The sequence below is a fragment of the Salvelinus alpinus genome, chromosome 13 (genome assembly GCF_045679555.1).
Source record: "Salvelinus alpinus chromosome 13, SLU_Salpinus.1, whole genome shotgun sequence".
Lineage (NCBI taxonomy): Eukaryota > Metazoa > Chordata > Actinopteri > Salmoniformes > Salmonidae > Salvelinus > Salvelinus alpinus.
In genome coordinates, this window is record NC_092098.1 from 21,763,518 (window position 1) to 21,785,768 (window position 22,251).

A 22,251-nucleotide genomic window follows, 5' to 3' on the forward strand; every position below is an offset into this window, starting at 1 on the left:
ATTCCACGACACACTTAGTACACTACATTACCAAAAGTATGTGGACACCTGTTCGCGGAACATCTCATTCCAAAATCATGGGTATTAATATGGAGTTGGTCCCCCCTTTGATGCTAAAACAGCTTCCCCTCTTATGGGAAGGCTGCCCAATAAATGTTGGAACAATGCTGCAGGGACTTGCTTCCATTCAACCACAAGAGCATTAGCGAGGTCGGGCACTGATGTTGGGCGATTAGACCTGGTTTGCAGTCGGCATTCCAATTCATCCACAAGGTGTTTGATTGGGTTGAGGTCAGGGCTCTGTGCAGGCCAGTCAAGTTCTTCCACACCGATCTCGACAAACCACTTCTGTATGGACCTCGCTTTGTGCAAGGGGCATTGTCATGATGAAACAGGAAAGGGCCTTCCCCAAACTGTTGCCACAAAGTTGGAGGCACAGAATCGTCTAGAATGTCATTGTATGCTGTAGCGTTAAGATTTCCCTTCACTGGAACTAAGCAGCCTGAACCATGAAAAACAGCCCCAGACCATTATTCCTCCTCCTCCAAATTCATTGGGGCAGGTAGCGTTCTCCTGGCAGCCGCCAAACCCAGATTCGTCCGTAGGACTGCCAGATGGTGAAGTGTGATTCATCACTCAAGAGAACGTATTTCCACTGCTCCAGAGTCCAATGGCAACAAGCTTTACACCACTCCAGCCGATGCTTGGCATTGCACATGGTAATCTTAGGCTTGTGTGCGGCTGCTCGGCCATGGAAACCCATTTCATGAAGCTCCCGACGAACAGCTATTGTGCTGATGTTGATTCCAGAGGCAGTTTGGAACTTGGTAGTGAGTTTTGCAACCGAGGACAGACGATTTATACGCGCTACGCGATGCAGAACTCTGCGGTCCCGCTCTGTGAGCTTATGTGGCCTAGCGCTTCGCGGCTGAGCCGTTGTTGCTCCTAGACATTTCCACTTCATAATAACAGCACTTAACAGGGCAGCTCTAGTACGGAAGAAATTTGACGAACTGACTTGTTGGAAAGGTGGCATCCTATGACAATGCCATGCTGAAAGTCACTGAGCTCTTCAGAATGGGCCATTATACTGCCAATGTTTGTCTATGGAGATTGAATTGCTGTGTGCTCGATTTTATACACCTGTCAGCAACACCTGTGGCTGAAATTGCTGAATCCATTAACTTGAAGGGGTGTCCTCATACTTTTAGTGTATTTGTAAATAGTGTAAATAAAGCGTTATTACTATGCATACTAGCTCTTCTATTACTTCTACTACTTGTTACTTTTTACTTGACTATTTTTATTGTTATTGTTGATTAATGTATTGTTGAGGAAGATAGCACATAAGCATTTCGCTGCACCTTTATACCTGCTGTAAACTGTGTATGTGGTTTGAAACTCTGTGGCAAGGTGCTGAGTAATTGACTGTGGCCCTGTCCGCAGATGTGGTGCTGAAGCGCTGACCACGGCGCTGTTCACAGTCATGGTGCTGAAGAGTTGACTGCAGCGCTGTTAATAACGGTGGTGGTGTTGAAAAGTTGACTGTAGCGCTGTTCGCGGATGTGGTTGCTGAATCAGCGTTAATCTTTTTGCTTTCAGCGCTGACCGCGGTGCTGTCCATGGTGCTGAATGTTTACTTATGCGCCCAAAAAGGGATACTGTTGGTATTGCCTGTAGCTTCTCCCGGGCAGATCAATGCAGTCTGCTTGATGTATAGCCCACAAAATGTGCAAAAATATAAACTCATACAGGGAGTGACCAACGGGTGTCGCAAACGCTCTGAAGAAAGCATGATTGGATAAATATGTCAATGCTCAGGAGAAGGGATTCCGCATTGAATAATTTAATAAAAAATGTTGGGATAGAAATTGAGTGATATGGCTAGCAAAAATATAGTCCGTAGATGACTGCTCTTATTTTCTCTTTCTGGCTAGTTAAGAGGTACACTTCTGTACGCACATAAATAGGCTAATTATAGGACTTAGCCTATTGGCTAACGTATGGATATTTATTGATCACTCCATCGATGGTGAAACATGCGATAACAGGCTATCACTGTGCAGTAGATGAACATGCATAGAGGCGCATCAATGTGAGAGTCCATGCAGAGTAGTAGGTCAGGCTACAGTAAATAGACTGAGTAGGAGTAGTCCTAGTACTCCAGCAAGCAGCATAGGTTGGCTATAGGAAGCAGTGTGCAGACGTCGCTCGCCGCATGTGCACGCAGACGAGGGGAAAAGCTGATTTTATATAAATAACACATGTTCAAATTAGCTCGCTTATTCCGGGCACGCACGTTGGATGCTTCACTCTATGGATAATATGAGAAGGAGAAGAGGAATGTAGCTATAATTAATTAATAGCCTCCTCGTTTTAGTGGGGAGATTTTATGCAAGCAAAACAAGAGACCTGTCTAGTAATGGAGAACCATGCAGCAGAGCTGCTACAACAGCAGCAGAGCTACGAGGACGTTCGGAAAAGCGGGTATCTCCGTAAGCAGAAATCTATGCACCGGCGATTTTTCGTTTTGAGGGAAGCCTCGGAAGAGGGCCCAGCCCGTCTAGAATATTATGAGAACGAGAAGAAATTCCGAAGCAAGTCACCTGTCCCGAAAAAAGCACTGAATCTGGAGACTTGCTTCAACATCAACAAGCGGGCAGATTCCAAGAACAAGCACATGATAGTGATGTATACCCGCGGGGAGAGCTTTGCCATTGCAGCAGACAGTGAGGATGTCCAGAATGAATGGTACCAGGCCATGCTGGACCTTCAGTGGAAATGTAAGTCATACAAGGGTTTACTATGCCCAATATTCCCCTTGCACATTTAGTCTGCATTGGCCAGTGTTGGTCTAGCTAGCCATTCTGGATTGACATCCATTTGACATTCAGATCTGTAACGCGATAGCATGTTATTTATTTTTTATTGCACATCACACGTCTGATGCTCTTTGTAGAAATGAGGCGTATAGTACATTAAATACAGGATATTGCTATTATAAATATTACATATAGGCCTATCCAATGAACAGCTGCATATCAGTTCAAGAGAGGTGGTGGACCACTGCTGCATGCGGTGTGTCTGAGCAGTAGCTTATCTGAATCAGTTATTGGTATATTAACCAATATTTTTGACCATTTTCATTTTGCTGCATGTTAGCCTACACAATTATTGCAACGTGCATGAACCAATAGGATTTCTTCTTCGTATTCGCGACCAAATAGGCTGCAGCACAACATCATTCAAAGCGTATACTGCAGAGGACGCAGCCATCTCCCGAGTGCTCTCTGTTTTTGTTTTTCGACACGTCCCTCTGCATGTCGTGCGCGTAACCTACATTTCTGTGCTATGGCGTTGCCTGGCAGGGAGGAAAGCCGCAGCGTCTGCGTGCTTTCATTGGAAAACTGGTTTCTATCGGTTTCCCTCGTGTTTAGGTTGTTATGCTGTAACACTAACGCCAACCCTGCTATCGTTTCAGTAGTAATATGGAATCAATAATCTTAATAATGATTGTAATAATGTGGCTATATTTTATTGCATATATAATTTGTATTATTTGCACAACATTTCCTCAAAATTCTATCTTTTTAATTTTACACCTCTAGTTATGGTATTTTTTTTTATTTCTATAGGCCAATGTCATTAACGTCTATAGACTACAGCCTTTACACAAATGAAACAGTAGGCCTAGGTGTAGATGTGGGTTTCTTCAGGGGAGCAATAATGTTGCTAAATGAAACACGTCTGGATTTACAATGCGATGGTCAGTATTTTATATTTACATTTGACATTTTTAGTAATTTAGCTGTCTCTCTTCTTACTCGAGCCACTAGGGTTAAGTACCTTGCTCAAGGGCACATCGACATATTTTTCACCTTGTGGGCTCAGGGATTCGAACCAGCAACCTTTCAGTTACTGGCCCAAGGATCTTAACCGCTAGGCTACCTTTTGTAATAATCTGTAGTTACAGAGTATTTACACGGTGTAGGTTATAAAGATTGATCATTTTCATGATTATTAACACTCTTTATTGTACCAACCCAATAATATTCTTTAAAGAAATGGTGTTGAAGAAAGGCCTTATTCACACACTATCACATGTCAATCCACCACACGCTCTAATCCATCATGCAGCTGGAAAGTTTTTTGTTACATGAGTGTTTTTGTTACACCATAGTCTTCAATTAATGTTTATTATGAATGCATTCATGAAACAAAACCTGCATGCATGAATGATGAGGCTCATCACATATTTAAGCCAGTCAGAGTTCAGAGTGTCTAAATGTGCTGAATGTGCTACAACTGACGGTCACTCTAACCTTGATAATAGATAATATATGAATATTGTATACAATATTTTTGTCTCCTGACTGGCAACTCTCATCTTGTGCTACCATATGATTCCTCCGAATATTGACAATATTCTATTTCCTTTAAATGTCTGGCTTTCTCTGTCTCTATATCTATTTGCATAGTTTTCTGTCTTGTTGTTGATTGAGATGTGTCTTCATTGTGATTATTTGCAGGTAAAAACCCAGAGGACTGTGGTAGCGGTGGAGAGTGTGGACTCCCCTCTCCTCCAGGCCCCACCTTCAAGGAGGTGTGGCAGGTCAAGGTGTGGCCTAAAGGGCTTGGCCAGGCCCGAAACCTAGTGGGCATCCACCGTCTGTGCCTGACCGACAAGACGGTCAACTTTGTCAAGCTCAACTCTGACGTGGCCGCCGTGGTCCTACAACTGATGAACGTGCGTCGCTGCGGCCACTCAGAGAACTTCTTCTTCATCGAGGTGGGCCGCTCAGCCATGACGGGGCCTGGGGAGTTCTGGATGCAGGTGGAGGACTCGGTGGTGGCCCAGAACATGCATGAGACTCTGCTGGAGGCCATGAAGGCTCTGAGTGAGGAGTTCCGCCAGCGCAGTAAGACTCAGTCTGTGGGCGCTACAGGCGGCGGGGGCACCGCCTCCAACCCCATCAGTGTCCCCACCCGCCGCCACCACCCCAATCTGCCCCCCAGCCAGGTGGGCTTTGGCAGACGAGCCCGGACTGAGACCCCTGGAGCAGGTGGTGCACACTGCACCAGCACTTCACCCACGCCACGCCACGGGTTCCCCAGGGCACGCACAGCCAGCATCGGGGGAAGGACGGAGGAGGGTGGAGGTGGAGCCAGAGGGGCATGGACAAGCTCCAGTCCCAGCCTGAACGGATCTTGTTCCACTACACCCACCCTAAGACCTAAGCCCACCAGAGCTCCAACCCCAGCTAAGATCACTCTCAGCCTGGCCCGCTACACCCCCAACCCAGCCACCTCCCCAGCCCCAAGCCTCTCCTCCAGCTCTGGTCATGGCTCAGAGTGTGGACTAGTCGGAGGGGCAACGGGAGGTGTAGCGATCTGTTCTTACACCCGCGTCCCTCAGAGAGTATCTGTGTCGGGTTCCCCTAGTGACTACGGCTCCTCAGACGAGTATGGCTCCAGCCCTGGAGAGCACTCCCTACTGGTCCCCAGTCTACCTGGAGGGTCCAATGGTGGAATGGGACACCATGCTCATGGAGAGGGCTCTTCCAGCTACATAGTGATGGGCCAGAGAGAGAGCCTCCCTGGGTCCCATCAGCGTCCTCAGGGCCGGAGGATGCTGCGGCGCTCCTCCAGCAGGGAGTGTGAGGCAGAGCGCAGACTCCTCAGCAAGAGGGCCTCCCTGCCCCTGACTGCCCACGAACGACTGGCCCCTCGTAGGAAGGAGGAAGAGGATGATACGGACCAAGAGTACGCCGTCATGTCACGGAGTGTTAGCAGGGACGCCTTTGTGTCACGGCGGCGTGGATCAGGAGGCTTCGCAGCAGGGGGCTTGGAAGCAGGGGCCGTCGTTGGGGAGACCCAGGTGAGGGTTGATGTGGTCCGAGGAGAGGCGGGAGGAGGAGGAGGGGGACCAGTGGACAGAGGCTACATGTCCATGTTACCTGGAGTGACGGCTCCTCCTTTTTCCCTCTCCCTGTCTGTGGCCGTGTCTGACGTCAGCGCCAAGCCTGGGGCTGATGATGAGTACATGGCCATGACCCCCAACAGCAGTGTGTCCCCCCCCCAGCACATCAGTCTGCCTGTCTCCGAGGGCTACATGGTCATGTCCCCCAACAGCAGCTGCTCCCCAGACATGCATGGAATGGCCATATGGGGGAGCAGGGGCAGCATGGAGAGCCGGGCTGGCAGTGACTACATGAACATGTCTCCTATCAGCATCCGCTCTGCTTGCAGCACACCCCCCTCACAACCTGAACAGAACCCGCTACAACACAAGATGGTCTACTCCTACTTCTCTCTGCCACGATCCTACAAACACACGCTCTCCACACGCTTTGAGGATGACTTGGATCAAGGGAAAAGGAAGGAGGGGGGTCATAGTGACCAAGCCAGTGCTGGAAATCGGGGTGGACAAGTGGGCTACAGCAAGAGGAACACAGCCACAGTTGGCACTGCAGGAGGCTGTCAACTCTCCCTCTCCTCTTCCTCCTTCTCTTCCAGCTCAGCTAGCAGTGAGAGCCTGGAGGATCGGCCCATGTCAGTGGCAGCTGGGGGAGGGCTACGACTAACAAGAACAGGGCCAGGGTTCAGGAACGGGGGAGCAAGCTCTAAGGATGGATCCCATCAGCAGAAACGTGTGTCGCATGGCCCAGGGGGCCAGCAGAGGAAGCCTCGTCCCCTCAGTGTGTCTGTGGACATGTCTAAAGCTAACACCTTGCCCAGGGTTAAGGAGAACCTCTTCCCCACAGAGCCTCAGAGCCCTGGGGAGTACGTCAGCATAGTGTTCAGGGGTGGTGACGTGGGGGGTAGAAGAGGGGGCCAGTGGGGGCCAGAGCACGGACTGTCAGTGACCCATGGAACCCAGAGGCCCTGGCACCGTCCAGCACTCTGCCACGGTGGCTCCACGAACCTCCCCCGCAGCTTCTCTGCACCGCTGGCCACCTCCGCTGCCTTGGCTGCCTCTACTGAGTACGTCAACATGGATTTGGGGATGGGAAACTCCCCTTGCCCCTCCACTGGGACCCCTGTTAAATCACCTTTTTGCCCGCCCCCAGCTATTGCCCCCAAGCCCCCAGTTGTGGCCCGTAGTAGGCCCTCTCCTAGGGCAGCAGAGGGCAATGTAGGTGGGCATAGGGCAGCAGTGCCAACATTCTTACCCACTTCATATACAAACTACACAGAGATGGCCTTCAGCATAGTTTCAGAGCCTAACCCTGCAGGACCCGCCATGCATGCTGCCCAAGCTTCATCAATGGAGCAGGAATCAAGCTTGGACTTCCCCTCAGCAAGATCCTACTCATCTCCTGACCAGAACCAGAGCAGCAGGCTGGCCAGAGACAGGGTTGGCAGGGGCGACCAACTGGGACGGAGACGCCACCGCTCGGAGACATTCATCATTACTCCTCCTCCTCTCCCCCTCCAGCTGTCCTCCTCAGGCTCCTTGCTCTTGGAGAGTGCCCAGACAGCAGCACCTCATCGACAAGGAGGACTGGAGAGGGGTTCACCATGGGAGAATGCCCAGGCAGATGCAGCCACAGCCCAGGCTTCATCCTCTGGGTCTGCTAAACAAGGCCTTAACTACATTGATCTGGACCTGGCCATTAATAAGGAAGGCTCTCAGAATGAACTGGAGGGGGGAGCCACTGCCCCCCATAACATCTTCGCTTCAGTCCACAATGGGGCAGGTGGGGGAGTCATGATGGGAGACATGACTGGTTTGGGGAACAACCCTGGCTACGCCAGTATTGATTTCTACAAATCAGAGGAGCTGAGGGCACTTCACCAGAGCAGCAGGAAAGATGGGAAAGGTAAAGGTACTCAACACCTGTTCTCTCTCTGTTTTATCACTCAAAGCACACAGAAATGGGTATGTTAGTAATCCAAATCATGTTTTGATTACTAGTAGAAGTCTTTGTTATTCTGTAGTAGAAATCTTGGTAACACTTTACTTGACACCCAGTGTCATAACACGGTCATAATCATGTCATAATATGTCTTAACAGCTGACAACTTGTCATAACCTGTCATAATATGGTCATAACACTGTCATGATCCATATATTTACACCTATTGTGACATATATTGCGTAACTTTATGGCTGGTTATGACACCTACATGTGTCAAAACCCACATTTATTCAAATTCGTTTTTTCCCTGCCAAGAAGTTTAGTTTTGTTTGAAAGTTTGTTTCTTAAATCCTTTGTTGTTGTTGTAATGAATTCTTAACAGTCATCAAATTTTAAATAACTTGAAGAAAATACACTTTATGACACTGTCAAGAAGCATTATGACGTCATAATCATATAAGCCAGATAGGCCTATCACGTACATGCCCTTATGTCAGTCATCAGTCAAAAAGAGGGTGTCTTGTCCTGCTCCTTAAATCTGCTCCTGCATTCATCCCAGTCATCAGCAACAGAGCATTGGGGTACATTGTCTGACATCAATGTGTGCGTAATTACAATAATAATTTAATATGGTCAATAAAAAAATATATATACAGTACCAGTCAAATGTTTGGACACACCTACTCATTCTAGGATTTTTCTTTATTTTTACTATTTTCTACATTGTAGAATAATAGTGAAGACATCAAAACTATGAAATAACATCATGTAGTAACCAAAAAAGTGTTGAACAAATCAAAATATATTTTATATTAGATTCTTCAAAGTAGCCACCCTTTGCCTTGATGACAGCTTTACACACTCTTGGCATTCTGTTATGACGCTGGGTGTCAGATAAAGTGTTACCGAAATTTTTGTTATTCTCTGTGATGGAGTACATTTCCTGCACACAATTTATTCAAATCAAATTTTACACATGCACTGTGAAATGCTTCCTTACTTCCTTACAAGCCCTTAACCAAGAAAAATAAGAGTTAAGAAAATATCTACTAAATAAATTGAAGTAAAAAGAATTCTACAAAAAATTGCAGGGTTGAGGTTCAGAGTTGAGGTGTTGGCTGGCATCCTTACTTAATGACTTCTGCCTCCCTTGAGTTGGAAAAACATCTTATATCCCCATCAGAGTTTGCAAGGGCAAAGTCATTTTTACACAGAGGGAAGCATGTAACACAAATACTCCTTTCTCAAATAAACCCTGTCACCTTTTTGTCCTTCTCTGAGCAGCCTGGTGTCCTAGAATACACGTAACATAGTAAACTTAAATCCGGGACACTCAAATTAGTATGATATGTTACGTTTGATATGGTCACATAAAACAGATGGTTACTTAAGAAAAAACAAAAGTGGGGTGGATAGGTGGACGTATAACGCAAATGTCTAGCAACCCAAAGGTTGTGTGTTCAAATCTCATCGTGGATAACTTTAGCATTTTAGCTAATTAGCAACTTTGCAACTAATTATCATGTTAGCTAACCCTTCCCCCAACCTTAACCCTTTTAACTAACCCTTGCCCTAACCTTAACTTTAACCCCTTTAATCTAACTCCTAAACTTAACCCTAACCCCTAACCCATAGCCTAGGTAACATTAGCCAGCTAGCTAAAGAATTTGTAACATATGATACATTTAGCAAATTCGTAACATATAATACGAATTGTCATTCGTAACATATCATATGAAATGGGTGATGGACATTCACAAAGTAACACATATCATACGAAACGTAACATAGCATATTAAATGGAGAGTCACGGATTTACGTACATAATAGTACGAAATGCTCTGAGATCAGGATGTTCTCAGACGTTGTCTAGACAATGGATTTTGCTGGCTTATGAAAGCTAAAATGTAGCCCAATGATGACTGGAGAAATAATGGCTTCCATTGTATAGGGGTTGCAGTAGATAGGAGTGGCACTGGCACCCAACTATTATGTAAAAGTATTAGCATTAATAGCTTAATAACACAGCAGATGCTGTGTGTGGTAAACTAGGACTGTTTTAGTTTATACAACCTGATAAAGGCCTACCCTGGCCCCACCACCTCTGGATTACACAGGTATTCGATTGGGGAGGGAGAGAAATACACACAATATTTACCTCCCCCTTAATTCTACCCAAATACAATTAATGAATTCTTAATTCTGGTTTTGTTGTAACCTTTACCCTCTTAGCTGTTTTCCATGATGATTGCCTTTATAAATGCTATTGTTACTGTTGCAAGGGCACCATTTTCTAGAGTGTTTACTGCTGGTATAATTAATGACTACTTCTCAGGTCAAGGAGACCCTTTAGGGTGACGTACCGTAAGCCGTGTATAAAGAACTGTGGAATACAGGTTAGGTTACATGATATCATCCTTTAGAACCGGATGACTGAAGTTGAACCATAAACTATGACATGTCTGGTGGTCAGCAGGTTGTGTGTAGAACCATGTCATCCCCTGGGCCCTGACCAGTGTCAGTGGTCTTCATTACCTGTGGTAGAGATTGTTTGCTGTCAGCGAATGTCAAATAATTACTCCTGAGCCACTGTGTCAGCAGCATGTGCAGTATGTTACAGAGCCTGGAGAAAGGAGACAGGTATTTTTGGTTCTTTGATTTTGCTTACGTCAAAGGAAGTCCTATTCGCTTCGTTTCCTTAGTGATGCCACTGAAAGTGTTGTTTTTATTCTGATCCTTCCGCCCCCACCCACCCTTGCCAAATTGCCCTGTTCTACCCAGGCTGTTTTCACCTTCACAACCTATTTTCACACTCTCTTCTTCATCTCCTCCTTGTTATGAAGCCATTTCATCAACCCCAAGGTGCTTATCCTTTAGTGTGTGATTAAACAGCCCACACAGCTCTTGTGTGGTAACAACCATCACCAAACATAAAGTGGTTACTCCTCTCAGTGCAACATTCAACTTTCAGCCAGCCAAATACACTTGATCTATGGATTCTTGTTTTCACCCTAAAGCTTTCAGCCATGTCTGATGTGCAGCTTGGATTCCGGTCTGTGAGAAGAAGTGTTGAGCTGTCTGCCAATAGCTGCCTGCCAGGCTGAGGGTTGTATAAAGAGAGTCTCTCATTTTCACAAGTGGGCGTTCAGAGAGCGAAGCCAATTGATTTGTCTGCTGGTAATGAGCCATTTCACATGGGTGGAGGTGGAGGGGTCAGGACTGTCGCCAGGTGTTTGTGTTAATGTGTGGGTGTCTTGTTGTCTATAGGCTTTCACATGGCAAATACCGTAAGATGTTGTGTTTGTATGTTTTATAGAGATGGATTCCAGAGTACATGATCCATTGACTGGATGTGTTTTTTTTTAAGGGAACAAAGCCTGCATTGGAATAGAGGATGATGCAGGAGACGAGAGAGGGTTATGTATTGTCATTGACATTTTCTTTACTGCCGTCAAGTTGAGATATGAATAGTTGGGGCTGAATGATTTGTATTTAGTTGTGGATGTTGAAATATTGAATTATGGCAACAGAATGCAGATGATTTTGTAGTGGACATGAGTTGGACATGGTCACTAGTTTAGGTAGCTATGCCTGCAAACTTCGAAACCAGTGTCTGCCCTCGAGCCAACAGCGAATTTCCTCTTGGTCTAATGGTCTAAGATGCTCCTGTGGGAGACCTGGGTTCATATCCCGCGTGTTACACGTTGTTATCAACAGGAATTAGAGAGAGAAGAGTGCTGAGAACTCTTGAGGAGTGTGGTAAGAAGGAGAAGTCCTTGTTTCAGCTCTTTACACAAGTGCTTGTGTTGAGAGTTTCCAGCGCTGACTGAGGGAACTACAGAAGCATTAACTGTAACAGTGGAGGAGACAGATGTGGCTGGTGGGCAGAACAGACCAGAATCACTCCGATCCGAGGTTTATTCATGAGATCTTTTGTCTGTGCTTCTTGTGCTGGAGATGAGTAGTGAGTGACCGTAGGCTACCCTGTTTAAAAACTGTTTCTTCAGACTCTACAAATATTTTGTTATTTTCAAAATGTATAATTATTTGATTTGACCACATTATAAGGGGTCTGCTGTTGTTTATTGTTGACTCATATCTAGTGTAGCAGGAGTGGAATGTGTTGTGTTGTTGCCACCACTGAAACACTGCCCAAGCATGCCAAGCGCCCTTTGTTTTGTGTTTGGGTTTAGTGTTTACTCCCGTTTGCCCTGTTTGGCTCCAATCCTCATCCCCAAGCTGGTTGTTCCCAGAACCCTGATATCCTTCTGTGTCGTTCTACTTACTCTACAGTGATGCCCACAAACATCCACTTAAACACTTCCATGTGAGATCATTCGTCACAATGGCCCTGTGAGGATTTTATTTTCTTCCTGAATGTTCTATTGTGCTGTGTGCAATTTGTGTGTTAATTAAATCTGCGTTACTTCAGTGATACACTCACAGATGTAATGTTAATTTATCTTTCAAAACCCATGCTTTTGTAATGCTAAATCCAAGACAAAAATATAATTATTTGTTGCGGCTTTCAAAAATGTCACATAATGAAACGGGTGGGGGAGAGGGGGGATTCAGTCTAGCTCACTCTCAGACTGAAAAATATTCTAGTAGCATTGTTAAATGACCTGTGTACAGACAGCGAGGAAGACAAGAAACACATTCTATTGATTGACATTACAGCTACAGCCATATGTGAGAGAGATGGAGACAAAGAAAGAGATTTTCCCATTAGGCTGCGGAGGTGTAAATCCTAGATCCAGACCTCTCCTTGTCGGTTTTGTTATGATTTGTTTGTTAACATCTATATTTCCTCTTTTCTTTCAGAATGTTAATGATCCATCTTCATCTGGACATTGCTCCTGGGGTTGAGCAGCACTGTCCTAACTAGCCATGGTGGGATTGGTTGGCAACAGTATGTTTCCCTACTGACCTTTCTCACTGGAAGAGGAGTAACAGAGGTGAAGGCAAACCCATCAAATCATCATTAACTCTTTGTCATCCTGTCCAGTTGTTGCTATCCAATACTAATGTGTGCCAAAAGACTACTGGTCCAAACCAACACAACAGGGTTCGCTGAGGTAGAAGAATATAGCCAATCAAGATTACATTTGTTTCTTTTTCCTTAACATAAACTTATGGAAATTGTTATACAAATGTGAAATAGTAGAAAGGTACATACTAAAAAAGTATATAGTATACATATGTTGATGAAAGCTACATAAATAAATACATCTATATATATATTATACTTTTTAAAAAGTGCCTAATGTTTTGTTTGTAGACATTTTTACACAGGGAATCTGGAACTGGTCTGTGAGAGGGAAAACTATGTTTGTCTCAAATGTAATTTTGTGTTAAGAATATTGTAAATATGTTGAAAATGACAGAAAACATAGAGTTTTAGTTATATAGTAAGCATAATCAAACTGCCTTACTGTGTTTGTGAACTGTACTAAAATAATAGCCTCTTTTTACTTTATGCTGTGCCTCACTCTTCAGCCACAATGAAAGCTCTCGTTTCCTCACTCTTCTGCCTGAACCCTACCAGTACCAGCTGGAGCTAAGCCAAAAACCAGCGCTGTATAATGCCAACCACACACACATTTGAATAGTCATACGTGTGGTTCAGCTGAGCAGGTGAGGTTGATAGTCGTCACATTTACTGCTGTGACATTTACTACTTGTGTTTGCCAGAATATTATGACACTAACAGGCTGAGAACGGTATTGAATGTCTGATCAATGTGATTAAAGAATGCTGTGCGTGCAGGTGCAAGAGAAAGAGCATGATTACAGTGGTGATGGATATCAGTTAATGAAGATATTTCCAGACCACATTTGGCCTCCCACAATGATCAACAGGGTAATTTTTATTTATGTAATAATAATATTCATTCCTTTCACTTACTTGTTAAGGTTCCCTCATGCTTTATAACCACAGTGACTGAAAATCACATCACACACACATCCCCTGTTGCCTGGTCCGAAATCTGTTTGTTCTTTCTTGCCAACTCAAGACAGCACAAACAGATCAGGCACCAGGCTACGTCCTCTGTGCATCCGAAAAAGACACTCAAGTGCCTGGCTGCCTGTGTTATTTGGTGTCCACACACTAACGGTTACCCTCACTCATTCTCACTAGGTCCCCCCTTCCCTTATATCCCCAGGCCCGTACCAGTTAGATAGTCTTGCAGAAAAAAACAAGTGGTATTTTTGATGTGGTGATTCAGTTTTATGAAATCCCTTTAATCATTTGAACATAGCCCATTACTGCCAGTATCTTGTGCTTTAATGCAGAGAACTTTAGTGCCAAAATCCTGTATTACATAGACTGTGTCCACACAGGAAGCCCAATTCTAATCTATTTTTCAGTAATTGGTATTTAGACCAATCAAATCAACTCTGAAAAAAATCTGATGTGAAAAGATCTGATGTAATCGGTCGAAAGACCAATTAGTGGAAAAAAACATCAGAATTGGATACCTGTGTAAACACAGCAATAGATCAATGGATTACTCATACTTCACTATGGTAGACTTACTCTGTTTTTAATCTTAACTTTGTCTCACCATACAGGCCAGTGGCATTGCTTGATGTGACTTTTATAATATACCTTTCTTTTTTATTCTCTTCAAATGATTATTATTAATTGGGGATTTTCATTCATGAGCTTCTCTTACCTCATAATCATGTCTAAAGAATTTGAACAGACGTGACAGTTGGTCTTAAATCCCCAAGGTCGTCTGAGAAGGTCCCCTACGTTTTGGTTCACTTAACTACCGTGGCTATGGCCAAGTCCAGTTAAGAGTCTTTCGGTTGGACTGGGTATCGTTAGACCATCTTTTAATGCCTTATTGTTTTCAATATTAACTCTCACATAATACCACACAGCAGCTGTATAAAGGCGCTTTGCATTCTAGAATAACCAGAATTCTGCCAAGTCTGAAGATTCTTAGTTTGGTGAACTGCAGAGACGTGTACAAAGTGATGTAGAAATGAGACATACAGTACCAGTCAAAAGTTTGGACACACCTACTCATTCAAGTTTTTTTTTTTTTTTTTTTACCATTTTCTACATTGTAGAATAATAGTGAAGACATCAAAACTATGAAATAACTCATATGGAATCACGTAGTAACCAAAAAAGTGGTAAACAAATCAAAATATCTTAAATTTGAGATTCTTCAAAGTAGCCACCCTTTGCCTTGATGACAGCTTCGCACACTCTTGGCATTCTCTCAACCAGCTTCATGAGGTAGTTACCTGGATTGCTTTTCCAACAGTCTTGAAGGAGTTCCCACATATTCTGAGCAGTTGTTGGCTGCTTTTCCTTCCCTCTGCGGTCCAACTCATCCCTAACCATCTCAATTGGGTTGAGGTCAGGTGACTGTGGATGCCAGGTCATCTGATGCAGCACTCCATCACTCTCCTTGGTCAAATAGTCCTTACACAGCCTGTAAGTGTGTTTTGGATCATTGTCCTGTTGAAAACAAATGATAGTCCCACTAAGCACAAACCAGATGGGATGGCATATTGCTGCAGAATGCTGTGGTAGCCATGCTGGTTAAATGTGCCTTGAATTCTAAATAAATCCCAGACAGTGTCACCAGCAAAGCACCCCCACACCTCCTCCTCCATACTTCACGGTGGGAACCACACATGTGGAGATCATCCGTTCTCCTACTCTGCATCTCACAAAGACACGGCGGTTGGAAGCAGAAATCTCAAATTTGGACTCATCAGACCTAAGGACAGATACCCATCGGTCTAATGTCCATTGCTTGTGTTTCTTGACCCAAGAAAGTCTCTTCTTATTATCGGTGTCCTTTAGTGTGGTTTCTTTGCAGCAATTAGACCATGAAGGACTGATTCATGCAGTCTCCTCTGAACAGTTGATGTTGAGATGTGTCTGTTAATTGGACTGCAATCTGAGGTGCAGTTAATTTCAGATTCCTGAGGTTGGTAACTCTAATGAACTTATCCTCTGCACCAGAGGTAACTCTGGGTCTTCCTTTCCTGTGGCGGTCCTCATGAGAGACAGTTTCATCATAGCGCTTGTTGTTTTTTGCGACTGCACTTGAAGAAACGTTCAAAGTTCTTGAAATGTTCCGTGTTGACTAATCATCATGTCTTAAAGTAATGATGGACTCTTTGCTTATTTGAGCTGTTCTTGCCATAATATGGACTTGGTCTTTTACTAAATAGGACTATCTTCTATATGCCAACCCTACCTTGTCACAACACAACTGATTGGCTCAAATGCATTAAGGAAAGAAATTCCACAAATGAATTTTTAACAAGGCACACCTTTTAATTGAAATGCATTCCAGGTGACTACCTCATGAAGCTGGTTGAGATAATTCCAAGAGTGTGCAAAGCTGTCATCAAGGCAAAGGGTAGCTACTTTGAAGAATCTCAAATTTAAGATATTTTGATTTGTTTAAAAAAAAATTGGTTACTACATGATTCAATAGGTGTTATTTCATAGTTTTTATGTCTTCACTATTGTTCTACAATGTAGAAAATAGTAAAAATAAAGAAAAACCCTTGAATGAGTAGGCGTGTCCAAACTTTCGACTGGTACTTTATATACTGAGACCCCTCACCGTATCAAAGGTTCTACCTGTTGTTGTGGGAAAAAGGTATGTTAAGTACAATCAGGGTAATGTTTCCTGTTAGGAGAGAGCTGTGTACTTATTTTAATTCTATTAATAATACTATGACTGACTGATGTATGATGTATTCTATTGTAAAGAGGAGAAGGACAAGGATCTTTGGGTATGCACAGAATTCTGTGTATAAAGGAGTAGGCTTCAGGGGAGGGATATGGGCATGAGGTTCATGGAAATGTTATGGAAAAGATTTCTGTTCAAAACAGAATAATGTTGATGATTCTTACCTGTGATGTAAACAATGTCATTTTGTTTCTTTGAAAAGCTAAGAAATGAAATGGAATGAACAAACTTTGTTTCACATGTCTGTTTCCTAGATATATGACAGTGTTATTCAGATCTAATTAATGATATAATTCACTAAACAAACAAAGCATTCAGTCAGTCTAGCCAGGGGTGTCAAACTCCTCCCATGGAGGGCCTAGTGCCTGCTGGTTTTTGGTTTTTCCTTTCAATTAAGACCTAAACAACCAGGTGAGGGGAGTTCCTTACTAATTAGTGACCTTAATTCATCAATCAAGTACAAGGGAGGAGCAAAAACCTGCAGACACTCAGCCCTCCATGGGAGGAGTTTGACAAGTGGCCTAGACTGTAATAAGCCATTAGTGAGTAGACCGTGAAGGAAGGATAAAAGGCACTGGATGATCAATCCGATGTCTGCATTGGCCATGCAGCATTTACAGTGATATGGCCTCTGCAGAAGTCAGGGCATTCATTCTTCTTGCACTTCGCCGAGCAGCGCAGAACTGTTGTGAAGGAAGTTGTCAACAAAGTGAGTTTGTGTTTATACAGGACCTTCCTCCACCTACCATCAACCAATCATGTCAATGCGGAGCTATACGGAGCCCTCCGTATTGTTACAAAATGTGAGAGGCACACAGCGATGCGGTACAGAGCTCAATTTGGCCTCTGCATGCCTCCCGAGGCTCCGCAATTGCCTCACGCCATCCGTACTGCGCCTCCGACCACATTTGCAGATCATGCATAAATTAGCTTTAAGCCTGGGGGACAGAGGGGGTGCTGTATGTGTGTAGAATCCCAGTCTCCCTAAACACAGACACTCCCAGTCCTTCCTCCACCTTATACACATACAGTATGCCACCTCATGGCATCAGAGGCTTCTGAATCCTCACAGCATACACACAGTGTTGGTAAGGACTATGTAAGGGGGGTTGTAACGCACAGATACACAGCTATTTCTTCCCAAACCTTCTAATACCACTATCTGAGTGGAATTTAATGTGATTAAGTATAAAATATAAAACAGTGATTATGGATGAAGTTGTACAATAGGAAAAACAAGAAGAGGAGATATAATTGAGACTGTTTAATGTTTCAGCTCTGATGTTTTAGCTCAGGTCTTTCTGAAGACATTTCACGAATATACATTTTTATGTAAAGTGTGTTTGGCTAAACTAATTTGAGTAAATGTCTCAACATGTACAGTTATTTCTTCATACAGTCTATTGTGGTTTGGACTAAAATAAAAGTACATTTTTGATGAGAATATATATGACGTGTTGGGCACCCGAGTGGCGCAGTGGTCTAAGGCACTGCATCTCAGTGCAAGAGGTGTCACTACAGTCCCTGGTTCAGTGGTCTAAGGCACTGCATCTCAGTGCAAGAGGTGTCACTACAGTCCCTGGTTCAGTGGTCTAAGGCACTGCATCTCAGTGCAAGAGGTGTCACTACAGTCCCTGGTTCAGTGGTCTAAGGCACTGCATCTCAGTGCAAGAGGTGTCACTACAGTCCCTGGTTCAGTGGTCTAAGGCACTGCATCTCAGTGCAAGAGGTGTCACTACAGTCCCTGGTTCAGTGGTCTAAGGCACTGCATCTCAGTGCAAGAGGTGTCACTACAGTCCCTGGTTCAGTGGTCTAAGGCACTGCATCTCAGTGCAAGAGGTGTCACTACAGTCCCTGGTTCAGTGGTCTAAGGCACTGCATCTCAGTGCAAGAGGTGTCACTACAGTCCCTGGTTCAGTGGTCTAAGGCACTGCATCTCAGTGCAAGAGGTGTCACTACAGTCCCTGGTTCAGTGGTCTAAGGCACTGCATCTCAGTGCAAGAGGTGTCACTGTAGTCCGTGGTTTATAACCAGGCTGCATCACATCCAGTCGTGATTGGGAGTCCCATGGGGCGGCGCACAATTAGCCTAGCATCATCCGGGTTTGGCTGGGGTAGGCTGACGTCATTGTAAATAAGAATTTGTTCTTAACTGACTTGCCTAGCTAAATTTACTATTCTTTTTTAAAACAGATGTTTCAGCTACATTTTGTCGTGCTTCAGTCATCATTTGAATGATGATGAGAAGCCTAGCAAGCTTATGGTTTTATCTACAGGTCAGTGACTTCTTCTGCATGTAAAGAAAATGTGTGCATGTTTCATTAATGTTCTGCTGTGAACAAAATGTTCTTTGCAGACCTTATTGAATCTTTACAATTACATAGCACCCTCTTGTGTTCACTGACACAAGCGGTTGCCCTGAAATGCAGGATAGAATCAAAGCATATAACTACCAAAATTAAGCAAGACATTTTGGTCATTAAAACAAGGACATTGTTCAAGGAATTAAAAAACGATTCATATTGTGACAAAAAGTGAAAAAATTCAAGGAAAAGCTGCTTTCCTTCCTGAATGGAATACATTGGATCTTATTGATTTCCACAGACATGCGGTGGAGAGGCCTTCCTCTCACACACCCACCCCTGGCTCTTCATGTGGTCTGGGCTCATTGAGGGCTGGGTGGGATCCCCAGTCAAGAGGGCACAATCAGCATCCTTTTCAGAATCATCCTGAGGAGGACCAAACAAATGTTAAAATGAACTTATTACAAAACATTTTCTTAATGAAGTACTGTACATAATAGAAAAAGGATTATGAGAGATTGGATTATTCTGAACCTCTGTGGCACCATCTGCAGATCCCTCGGTCGTATCCCTCAGCTCAAGGACCCACAGCTGCTGTCCTCTGGCCCTGGCCAACAACCAAACCTATGTATTCAAACTCATGCGTTTAATCTTTATGCATTTTACACCTTTAGCTCAGTATAAATATTTTTGAACTGAAAATGTATGACCGGACACTGAAAGTTAATTGTATTCTATATAGTTACACTGCAAGCGTATACTATTTCACAGACAGAGTATACATGCTGACATACTGTGTTATGTGGCTGCAATGTGGTCAGAGTAGCGTTGTTCTGCTGACAGAAACTATTAGCAGTTAAGCAATCCCCCACACTCTGCCAGAAGAGATAGAACCCATTGTGATGGAGATGCCACGCTTCTTCATTCTGTCTGAAATCTGAACATAAGCATACTAGTATTGGCAGTCCATGCTGTTGAAATATTCCACAGTGTGAAAGGTAACCACATCAAATATGGTGAATATATAATGTTAGTGTTGAATCCTAACTTCCAGTTAAATCCATTTTTTTACATCATGCATTAATGTCAATGAGAGACTAAGTGAAAATGTGACTTGGAAGTTGGGATTTACCGGTAATGAAATAGAACACAGTACTTTCTAATTAAACAACTAAAACTACAGCAAGACATTACACATGTTGTGTTTCATCTTGATCTACTAAATAGAGGTCATTTGTGTGATTTATTTAACTTATACAGTACAGTAGCCATATGAAGTCACCCACCTCCATTTTTAGATGACAATGCCCCGGTGAAATGGGAATCTAGCAAAAAATAATAAGAAAGCTGCTCTTTTAAAAATATATATTTAATCCTGAGACGACTAATAGGTTGAACAGGTTTGGGTCTTGCATAGTTTGAACCAACCAATAGTATTCAGGTTTCAGAGTATGAACTACAAGAGTAGAACACTTGGTTAGGAACAGTGGTTGGTGACAGACATAGCTGTCTTTTACACCCAAAACCCAGCTATACTTAATTTTTAGAACCTCACATAATAATCATCACAACAATCAAATATTCAGTAGTGCATTGTTGATTCAATTACTTACAGTGAACTCCAACAATTACCAGAATGATAATCAGTAAAAGTGCATTGAAGAGGAGTAGAGGGAACACAAACGTTTTCCATTGCATCCTGTTATGTGGCTCTGAAATGCAGAAGTGACTAAATTAGATTAATACTGTCTTGTCAATAATACTTGATTATCAGTCATGCAGGCCTACATATTTAGTCATTTAAAGTCACAACTGACCGATTTAATTTGAGTGTAGTAGAAAATATGAACAAAATACTCACTTGCCTGTCTCTGTATTGACGTTATGTTTGGAGACCGAAGAGACTGGTAGATGTTCTCTGTTCTAGGTGTCCCTGCACCTGGAGTCTGTAACCCTGTGGCATCCCCATAATCATTCATTGGAATGCTGCAACTTTCAGCCAGCTCCATTGAGTCCCAATCTAAGTTAAATACCTAACTGACAGAGAAAGCAGAAGCATGAATTTTCTTTCAACATTCGGCACCACAACCACACAACTGAGTCATTTTTTCCTCTCTGCACTTGCAATCTTGTGACAAAAGCAAAGTTGCCATGTCCGCGATTTTTCTGCGAATTGGTCTACTTTGAAAACGATGTCGCAGATGAAAATGTCTTTGTGGCGTGTTTTTGGCCTACTTCTCAATTTCACCGCGGCCGCCATGCCATTTCTCTTATATGCTATATATATCAGGCAGTGGGCATGCTGTTAAAGGGTGAGTGAGTGAGTGGGTGGGTAAGTGAGTGAGTGAGTGAGTGAATGGTGGGGATGGGGAGGGCCGGAGGGGTGTGTTTATTAATATGTTCATAAAACATATTAATGCCCTAGAACTGATATAACAGCGACAAAGAATTTGAAAAGGACTTTAGGCACACTAGAGCTCTTTAGGTAAATTCGCTCAGAGGTGGTTTAAAGTAAAGGGTTTTACTCATGCACAGTTCTAGGGTCTGGAGCGCTGCGCGTGTGGAAATTGGAAATGAAAGTTATGGAACTGCCTAGCATGCTTCTGTTATGGGGAAAAAGTCCACAATGAAAATTACATTAAATGTGGAGAATGATAGGCTACATTTTCCTCAGTTGGCCATCAAATAGACTATTAATTTATATGCCATTGTAGGCTACTGTAACCTCCTGTTTGATACAATAAATATGTTGAAATGAAGATATCACTGGAGTCATCGCAAATCACTTTGTGCCAGTTGTGTAGCGTACCTGAAGCTGGCAAACAGATTTAATAAACAGCATATAACTCTATTGTTGTAGCCTTGTGTTACTATGCAATTATTAATGGCCATGTTTAGTTAATTCAATTCAAATCAAATTGTATTTGTCTCATATCCCCGAATACAACAGGTGTAGTAGACCTTACAGTGAAATGCTTACTTACAAGCCCTTAGCCAACAATGCTTTAAGAAGTTTTAAGAAAAAATAAAAATAATGTGTTAACTAAAACATTGAAAATTAAAGTAACAAATAATTAAACAGCAGCAGTAAAAAAGCAAGTGAGGCTATATACAGGGGGTACCGGTGCAGAGTCAATGTGCGGGGCCACCGGTTAGTCAAGGTAATTGAGGTTATATGTACATGTAGGTAGAGTTAAAGGGACTATGCATAGATTATAAACAGAGAGTAGCAGCAGCAGCGTAAAAGAGGGGTCTGGGTAGCCGTTTGATGAGCTGTTCAGGAGTCTTATGGTTTGGGGGTAGAAGCTGTTAAGAAGCCTTTTGGACCTAGACTTGGCGCTCCGGTACCGCTT

The 22,251-nt window shown here is 43.4% G+C and overlaps 1 protein-coding gene and 1 long non-coding RNA gene across 2 annotated transcripts; one reads left to right on the plus strand and one right to left on the minus strand.

Annotated features, from left to right (window-relative positions):
* The first annotated feature begins 1,822 nt into the window (after window positions 1-1,822).
* Window positions 1,823-18,042, plus strand: LOC139537353 (insulin receptor substrate 1-B). The gene is made up of 3 exons (XM_071338573.1): window positions 1,823-2,783; window positions 4,530-7,823; window positions 12,687-18,042. Exons 1-3 carry the CDS (start codon window positions 2,393-2,395, stop codon window positions 12,692-12,694), a joined length of 3,693 nt encoding a protein of 1,230 aa, XP_071194674.1. The 5' UTR covers window positions 1,823-2,392; the 3' UTR covers window positions 12,695-18,042.
* On the minus strand, window positions 17,846-21,082 carry LOC139537354 (uncharacterized). Its single transcript, XR_011667506.1, has 6 exons — window positions 20,760-21,082; window positions 20,512-20,610; window positions 20,185-20,223; window positions 19,693-19,835; window positions 19,433-19,522; window positions 17,846-19,324 (listed from the first exon to the last, which is right to left on the minus strand). It is a non-coding gene; the product is annotated as an uncharacterized lncRNA (long non-coding RNA).
* Window positions 21,083-22,251: the final 1,169 nt, after the last annotated feature.